Source organism: Leptonychotes weddellii, chromosome 8, assembly GCF_054177405.1.
Source record: "Leptonychotes weddellii isolate Sample4059 chromosome 8, ASM5417740v2, whole genome shotgun sequence".
NCBI lineage: Eukaryota > Metazoa > Chordata > Mammalia > Carnivora > Phocidae > Leptonychotes > Leptonychotes weddellii.
Genome location: NC_138376.1, coordinates 9,285,124 through 9,294,325, shown reverse-complemented (window position 1 = coordinate 9,294,325; position 9,202 = coordinate 9,285,124). Strand labels below are relative to the sequence as shown.

The 9,202-nt window shown below is 53.1% G+C and overlaps 1 protein-coding gene across 1 annotated transcript in view; it reads left to right on the top strand.

Moving 5' to 3' along the window:
* Positions 1-9,202, top strand: part of GMPR (guanosine monophosphate reductase) — a 45,862-nt gene that overhangs the window by 33,791 nt on the left and 2,869 nt on the right. Inside the window, exons 7-8 of the mRNA XM_006727707.3 lie at positions 1,753-1,795; positions 5,507-5,666. Of these exons, the coding sequence (XP_006727770.1) occupies positions 1,753-1,795; positions 5,507-5,666 (203 nt within the window). The remainder of the gene's footprint in view (positions 1-1,752; positions 1,796-5,506; positions 5,667-9,202) is intronic.

Below are 9,202 nucleotides of genomic sequence, written 5' to 3'. Positions count from 1 at the left end.
AGGGACAAGTTTTGGCACTGTTTTTCCAACAGTTATTTGCCTACTTGGTGTCTCTGTGCCGCATTTGGGTAATTCTCAGAAAACTTCAAACTTTTTCATCCTTGTATTTGTTACGGCGATCTGTGATCGGTCATGACGGTTCGCCCAAAGCTCAGGGGATGGTTGGCATCTTTTAGCAAAAATACTGTCAATACAATACAATACAAAAAATTAGTGAAAGTATTTTTTAACTAAGCTGTGTACCTTTTTTTTTAGACAGTAATGCTCTTCTCTCTGCACTGGGAAACCACCAAAGTCATTTGACTCGCTTCACTGTGATATTCGCTTTATTGCTTGTGGTCTGGAACCAAACCTGCAATATTTCTGGGGTGTGCCCGTCACAGACACGATGGAGGAAATAGTTCCAGGCAGTAAATATTCATAAAAAAATACAGAGTTCAAGCTTTCACACCTACCTTTGGATCTGAACTGCAAAGAAGTAATGAGACAGAAATTGAGTTACAGCTTGTGGAGTGACAGGCCTCAAAAGCAGATGAAAAAGGGAAATGAGTCACAGAGACCCCTGTTCTCCAGGGGAAGTGCTGCTCATAAAGTGGTTCGTCCTGCTTGGCTAGATGCCCTCCAGCTCTTGGGGGTGCACACCTGTGGTTCATCCTGCTTGGCTAGATGCCCTCCAGCACTTGGGGGTACCCTCCTGTGGCTCAACCCACTTGGCTAGATGCCCTCCAGCTCTTGGGGGCGCCCACCAGTGGTTCAATCCGCTTGGCTAGATGCCCTCCAGCTCTGGGGGTGCACACCCCTTCCTGCCGATTGTGATGCCAGCTAGCCCCGGGCAGCCTGTGTCCTTCCCAAGGCTGGTCCGACTCCTTTCTGGGTGGGTCCCACCTTCCAGGGACAGGCGCTTGCCTCTGAGACCCTGGTGTTTCTCCCAGACCCACCCTGAGCTCAGGGCTCTGTCATCACGCCAGCTTCCCCCCCACCTTCTCCTTGGACGTCACACAGGCCAAATTGGGAATAGCAGGTAGCAGCTGTTGGTAAGGATACCCTGTGGGCTCTGCATTCTAGAAGCCCCACACTGGGCTGCTGGTGCTTCACCATAACCTCCGTGGCTGAACCGTGCTGGGCCGCCCAAGGTGAACCGTCCTGCTGGGCATTCAGCCAGCCCTGGGTGTGCGCTCTCTATGGGTAGAGTGGGGATCAGGAATGCATGTTCGATCTTTAAGCTAACTGGGCCCATTACAAGAAGGTGGATAGGGGACCCATGGAGGGGCTAGAAGGATAAAGGAACTCCGTGTCCTTTCCCCAGCTCTTAAAATAATTCAGCTTTTGTACTAAATAAACCTCACCTCAGGCCAGGCAAGGAGGGAAAGGGGGACTTTTGAATGAGAGTGAATTTGGGCGGCCCTGGCCAGGCATGTTGTGTAAGGGGATGGCAGGGGATGAGGTCTCTGAGCATCTCCTGCTGCCTCCCGCTTGCCTGGGCTTCCAGGGCAGGCTGAGGGGGGTGGGGGGCAGGGCGGACCCGGAGAGAAAACCCCAAGAGGTTGGGGGATGGGAGATGCAGTATGGAGGGAAGCAAACTAAGTCCAAACACGGTGAGTGGGGAATGCTGGGCCCGGGCTCTTCGCTGTTTTTGGCTGGGGGGTGCTTCCGGAGATCCCGTGCTGATGACCGAATCGCCCCAGGGGAGGGGGACAGCCTGGCCCAGCACGCCGCCGCTGATCCCCTCTCCTTGCTTTTTCCTCTTTGAAGGACGGAGGCTGCACATGTCCAGGAGATGTCGCCAAAGCCTTTGGTAAGGGGACAGGTGGGGGGGGGGGCGGGAGCTCCCCTGCTGTTGTGTGCTGGCCTCTGGTGGGAACCTGAATGAAGAGGCGGGACGTGTTGGGAAATTCTGGGCCAGTCCTGAGTTTCCTGTTCCCTGGATCTCAGCCCCAATTGGCCGGAATCCTGATGTTGGTTTGGTTCAGCGGAGCGGGCGGGTGGAGTGCCCAGGGGATGGATGGGGGGGGGGCGGGGATGTCGTGTCAGCCTGCAAGCCGGGAGAGGATGAAGTCATGGCTTAGACGGGGGCCTGTGGAAGAGGCCAGGACCAGGTCGGTAGCACAGCGACTTCAGGGAGGGTCTCTGGGGCCTAACTTGGGGCAACCTTTTGGGAAGGACTGGAGTCCCCCCGGCGGTTTCTCCCTGTGGGGCCGAGGCACCCGTGTCCCGGCAGGGGACAGCAGTGTCCAGCGGAGATGCAGTTGGCGCTTCTGGGGCCCCCTGGCCTTTTCTTGGGAAAGCGCTAGGCAGTCAGCGGCTCCACGTGCTGTGCCCAGTGCCACCTGAACTTGGCGAACTGCGTCCGACGTCGGGGCTGGCTGCACGGCTGGGGACGCCCGCCTGCCAAGTGGGAGCTGCGTGTGCCCACGGGTGACAGAAAAACAACCTGCACGGCCCCACTCCCCTTTCTGAGGCCAGGGCCAAGTTCACGGTTCATTTTTTTCCCTTTTTTTTTTTTTCCTATGGAGGGGAACTTTCTGTCGGAGACGTTCTTTTTTTTTTTTTTAAAGATTTTATTTATTTATTTGAGAGAGAGAGAGCACATGAGAAGGGGGAGGGTCAGAGGGAGAAGCAGACTCCCCGCTGAGCAGGGAGCCCGACGCGGGACTCGATCCCGGGACTCCAGGATCATGACCTGAGCCGAAGGCAGTCGCTCAACCGACTGAGCCACCCAGGCGCCCAATGAAACTTTATTTATTTATTATTTTTTTTATAAAGATTTTATTTATTATTTGACAGAGAGAGGGAACACAAGCAGGGGGAGTGGGAAAGGGAGAAGCAGGCTTCCTGCTGAGCAGGGAGCCCGATGCGGGACTCGATCCCGGGACTCCAGGATCATGACCTGAGCCGAAGGCAGTCGCTTAACCGACTGAGCCACCCAGGCGCCCCTGTCGGAGACATTCTTAAGGGGTGCCAGGGGTCCTTCCCCTTACCTGCATTGGGCAACTCCTGTGTTTCTTGACCACTGCTTCAGAGACCTTCCCATAGACTGTCTTAGGTTTAGGCACTGGCTCGCTCTCTCTTTCTTGTAATGAAACACTGATGGTGACAAGGAGACCGGGACCATGTTCTTAGCAGCGGGGTTTTGTAGCAGCCCTTGGGGAATGTCATGAAAATGGGCGGCCTTCTTACGTAATCCCCTTCTGATCGTGCATCTCGGTTATGGAAGGGAACACACGGGTCATCTCTGTCATCCAGGGTGCCTCCTTTGTAGTTGAGACTGAGGCCCTGAGAGGTGGGTGACAAGGTCAGGGTCCCACAGCCGGCAGCCAAGCAGGGGGAGCCAGGACCTCCTGCGTCACTTGTGTGCCCCCCCACCCTTTATCTGGATCATTAGCCAAAGACACTTTGGTTACTGATTTTTGAGCTGAATCTACTGAATGGTGTTGGGTGCTCCCGCTTGGGCTCCGTGCACGGAGTAGGAACTGGTGCACTTTTAAAAGCGACCGACTGGGGGCGCCTGGGTGGCTCAGTCGGTTAAGCGACTGCCTTCGGCTGAGGTCATGATCCTGGAGTCCCGGGATCGAGTCCCGCATCGGGCTCCCTGCTCGGCAGAGAGCCTGCTTCTCCCTCTGACCCTCCCCCCTCTCATGTGCTCTCTGTCTCTCTCATTCTCTCTGTCTCAAATAAATAAATAAAATCTTTAAAAAAAAAAAAAAAGTGACCGACTGGTTAAGAAGGTGCCTTGTAGGTAACAGTCCCTGGTCTTTAGAATCACCTCTGGCATCTTTCCCTTCGCTCGTCTTCCGGGGAGCATGGCCTTGCCCGTGCTGAGGGTCAGCGGAGGGAGGGAGAGGAACTGCGTCAGGGAGAATGGTGGGGAGGGAGGGACATGAGAACATTCAGAAACAAAAACGATTGGAAGCCTCTTCGCAGCGTTGTTGGAGTGGGTCTGTGCTCTGCGTTCCTGCTGTTGACATCTGCTACTGGGGTTGTCATTGGGAGGCCTGGCTGGACACCGGTTTTCCTCTGCCCTCCTCAAAGTCATGACAGGGCAGGTGGGGTGGGGGGCAAGGATCCAGCCTTCGTGTTAGGGACCCTGGATTGCTGGGTCTGCCAAGCTTGCAGCCGAGTAGAAAGGTCCTGTTGTGCGTGGCTTGCCTGAGGACCAGGCCAGGGGGCCAGCCCTGCAGAGCTGGCTTCCCTGTAATGCTGAACAGGAGGGGCCGCGACGCCTGACGCAAACCCCAGAGTCGTCCTGTAAATACCTAAATGACCCACTGGAAGAGGTCAAGGCCACTTGTCAGGGGTACCTGTGCTCACTCTTCCTCCTTGTCCTTCATCCTAATTCTGTATCCTGATGTCCTTGTGTTCTAAATGCAAACCCTCAATGGGACATAGGAGGAGACGTTCATAGTCAGAGGGGAGACTATACCATCACCATGAACAGGATGGGGAATGGTGATATTGCTAGTTTTTCCACGTACACCTTTTCCATTCTTGACAAGTAGTTATCATACATCTACCGTATGCCAAGTCCTATGATAAACACTGGAGAGGCAACTCCATGCTATAGATAGATGATCGATAGAAAGAAAGAACATAACACTGTGGCATGCTGAGAGAAAGAACAATCCTCTTTCCCCCCCAAATAAGTCTCAATGGTAATAGGATCCTCCGCATACATTTGCTACTGAAAATTGAAATAGCCCATCCAGAAAATTTTTATTACAATTCCAATTTTTGGGAAAACCAGAAAATCCAGCCTAGGTACCCTGCCCTAATTATGCTCTAGCTGTACCACCCCAATGTTCTCTGTGAATTCTTTCTGCACAAGTTACGTGGCTTCCAATTTTTGATGTTGGGTTTTAGCTTGATGACTTCAGGCTTCTCAAACACGCAGGCAACACTCAAAACCTATTAGTGCTTCCTTAGGTCACATCAAGAAGTGGAAGTCTACTGAGGTCATTCAGATGCAGACTACAGAAGATATCTCTCTATCTATCATTTGTCTATCTCTCTATATATAATTTTGGTTTGTCTTCTTAGTACCCAGTCTCCAGCGTAGGAGTGTCAGTCTGTTCTGAGGTCTTTCGTGATCTACACAAGCAGAGTGTGAGGGTGCTGCTAGCCTAAGGTAGACCAGATGCCTGATGAGGGCACCGGAGGAGAGACTGGGCGACATGCTGTAGGAAATGCTGCCCAGTTCTTAATGCTGCTTTGATGATGAGACTTAGACAAACTGTGTTTGGAAGGTGGTCGTGGTCAGTCATCGGTTACCATTCAGGACTGTCCAGTGCTTCAGCCTTTAGCTGCATTTCTTTCTCAGTGTCCAGAGCCTGTCTCTCCACACGGCAGGCCTTCTGCACTTTTTCCAGAAAGGGAGAGGTTGAGCTTTTTTCTTGATTATTGCTGGGAGCAAGGAGGGGTGAGTTGGGGTAGCTCGCCGATCCTTCTACAGCTGGTTTTCTCTGAGCTCTTTTCCCTGCACCTGCTTTTTGTTCCCACTGTTGGAGTTTAGGAGCTGGAGCGGATTTTGTCATGCTGGGAGGGATGTTTTCAGGCCACACGGAGTGTGCCGGAGAGGTGATTGAGAAGAACGGGCAGAAGCTCAAGCTCTTCTACGGGATGAGCTCCGAAACAGCAATGAAGAAGCATGCAGGAGGGGTTGCTGAATACAGGTAAGTCTCAAACATCAGCTCTATTGACACTAAGGTGCCGTGGGAAGGAGCTAGAAAACATATGCTGCTTCTTTTTAAATAGCCCCAGTTTTTATCCAACTAGCATTTGCTGTGTTTGGGGCCCTCAAAAGGCAGTGCTGAGCAGAAGTGTTCTGGGACGGGACAGAAACGTGATGAGGGGGTATGTGTGAGCAGGTAGGACTCCTGCTTAACCAGACACTCCAGACTTTCCAGGGGGTTAGGCAAGAATATTTTGCCTTGTCCTGATAGCTCTGAGCTAGCTCCGTAACCGCCCATCTGTAGCCTGGAACGAATTCGGGCTGCAAGAATTGAGTTGAAGAATGGGTTTCCCATTGCATATGAAAACAGGTGTGGTGCACACCACCGCATGGAGGTTGGGCCTTTCTGGAAGATGCCGTGTTTCCCCTATGGTAGGACTCTCACCTGCCTCCAGGCTCTGACGGTTGACATAGGCAGCATTTTTAGCCATTTAATTGTGTTACTCACTGCAGAAGAGATGCTTGCTTCTGGGTTTTTTTGTTTTTTTCCCAAAGCCACCATCCCCAAAGATAACCTGGCCTTTTCTGTTTCACTTCATCTTAATTGTCCGCATGTGTGTTTGAAGAACCTTAGGACAGCGCGTATCTACTCCCTGGCCCTGTTCCCTAGAAGCTGCCATTGCTTCTCATCAGCATTAGCCTGATGACAAGTCACACGAAGTGGATAGGACAGAAGGTCTTGCTTCCTCAGAAGGAAGTCCGCTGGGAGGGAGGGATTGCCTTTCTCCGGGAAGCCTCGGGCACTGGGATGGGAGCTCAAGCCCTCCCTGGTGGACACCCTCCATTTCCTACCATTCATCCCACATCCCCTAGCTTATCTCGAGAATCTGGGATGCAGACGTGTTGTATGAGCTTCAAATCCTGCTGGAGGTAAAATCTCAGAACCCCACTGAGATTCATGGGCGCCTGGGCAGGCGGGAGGCATGGGGTACTCCGCCAGAGTTCTGTGCTTCAGTTGGGGGCGGGGACTGGCGGACTGATATTCATTCTCATTCTTCAATCTCACCTCCTTTTCGGGGGGGACCTCAGTAAAGAGGATGCGACAGTGCGGGAAGGCAGGGTGGAAAAGAGGAATAGGAGACTAGGTCTATACCTTCATCCTGGAAAGGAGGACTCTCCTTCCCATGCAGCCTCAGAAGGCTTTTGCTCCCATGTGGTGCCCGATGGAGGAGGTTGCACAGTTTATGAGGGTGGGCAGGGGGAGGATCACTGCCTCGGTGTCACCCTGGACCTCCAGTCCGGAAGCTTCATGCTTTACCAGCAGCCGCTGTCCCTATCCCAGGGCCTTGCCAGGGAAAGGCGAGGGGGCGAGGGAGGCAGACACACAGAGGCAGAGACACAGAGAGACAGAGACATAGAGAGACAAAGACACGGAGAGAAAAACAGAGGCAGCCTGCAGGGCTCTACGTTACGCGGAGCCCTCGTGGTTCGGGGACCACTAGATGCTTTGCCTGGAGGACACTCTGCCCTCTAGCTGTTGCATCTGTTCCGGGTTCTAAGGAAACCAGACAGAGGAGGGCAGACCAGCCTCTGCCACACAGGGAAGCTGAGTCCCCGAAAGAAAACTCCTCTCCTGTAATTTCAGCAGGGTTTACACAAAACAGAAAATAGAAGATTCTGGAAGTGGATTCAAATCTTGGACAGGAAGGGCAAGGGCTGAAGGAATTCGAACATCAATCTGGAGGCAGCCTGAGCCCTGCAGGCTGCCTCTGTTTTTCTCTCCGTGTCTCTGTCTCTCTGTGTCTCTGCCTCTCTGTGTGTCTGCCTCCCTCGCCCCCTCGCCTTTCCCTGGCAGTTTGCAGCCCCATCCCCACAGTTTGCTCCCAAGAATCGTCCTCCTTTGACGTTGGTATTTAATTAAGGCAAAGCTATTTCTGCTTTGTTGGGTCCTTCCCAGCCATTAACCATTTATGCCTCACGCTGTCCCTGGGAGACAGATCAAAGTACCTTCGTTTACCAGACGACACGACGTGCGCCTCAGCGATAGATGACTTGCAAAAGGGAACCGTCCCCCGTCAGCAAAGAAGCAACGATGAGCATCCAGATGACTTCCAGCAAGCCCCACGCGGGCCATGGAAATCTCTTTCAGAAGGGAAATGGCAGTTGTTGCGAGCCCAAGTGCAGAGGTGGTGGTCTCGGTCACCGCACGTGGTGACATGAACCGGCTTGGGTGTGGCCCAGCAGGGCGTCGGAGCTCAGTGCTCTGAACCGGCCACGAGGCCAGCCCTGGGTCTCGTCAGCGGTTTAGGGAGGTAGATTTCGTTGCACTTAAGGCCAGTCTTGCCTGTGTGGATTCCAGTGCTCGAGAGTTAATACCATCTTGAAATTCTAGGCAAGGAGTTTCTGATTGAGAGATGCTGTTTTTTTTCTCGTTGAAGAGACCAGCTAAAGAAAGTTCCAGAATTTGGTTAATTGTGAGACTTTCTAGATTGCCTGGGCCTCAGATGAGGGCTAGAGTTTTGCATAGATTGGACATTTCCTTCTTGTAATGCCCCCTCCAAAGGCAAGTCTGGACTGCATATCCGTGCTACCTAGTGGGGCTTGAGTTGTGCATTTTACGGATCTTCCTTGACTTAAGCCCGGGGCTGCATTCCGATAAACCCATCTTACGGTGAAAATATGATAAATTGAAATGCATTTGAGACACCTAACCCCCTGAACATCCTAGCTCAGCCTGGCCTACCTTAAATGTGCTCAGAACACTTAGGGTAGCCTACCGTGGGGGCAGAATCGCCCAAACAGGGCCTGTTTGATAATAAAGGGTTGAGTGTCTTCTGTAATTTACTGAATATTCTACTGAAAAACAGACTGGTTGTATGGGTGCAGAGTGGTCGTTCCCCTGTCCCAATCCTGGGGCTGATGTCTCTGTAGGCACCGGCGACCCGCATCACCAGTTGGGGATGTTGGCACATTGCTAGCCTGGGAAAGGATCCAAATTCAAAATCCAGAGTATGCTTTCTACTGAGTGCATATCGCTTTCCCACCACGGTGACCTCAAACCATCGTAAGCGGGAGGCTGTCCGTACTGATCCCTTCCTCCTCCTCTCGATCGGCCTCTTTGAGTCAGACACTCGGGGTCTGCTTGGAGAGCTGGTGTTTGGGAGGGCGAAGCCCCGGGCTTCTGGGCTTCTGTTGTCAATCGGGGAGTGAGACAAGAAGAGGCGGTGGCCGGAGTCGTTCAAGAGGTAATCTGCCAGGGCTGGTCTTCCCCTGGGGCATTTGGGACCCTGGGTCAGTCGGATGCTGGTGTCGGGATGAAGCTGGAGGAGAAAGGGGGAGTTGGTTTCTCTTAGAGCCCCGACGTGAGGGGGACACCCCAGAGTGAGGTGTGGGTCCACTTCTTCGAAGGCTGCTGACGAGGAATTTCCTCCTCCCGGTGCCCCAGGCAGCCAGCAGCGAGGCTGTGCACTTCGGGTGGGAGGAATGCATTCATCTGAGCTGCTGCTGTGAGCAGCTCGCATTCGTAGCAACGGGGGG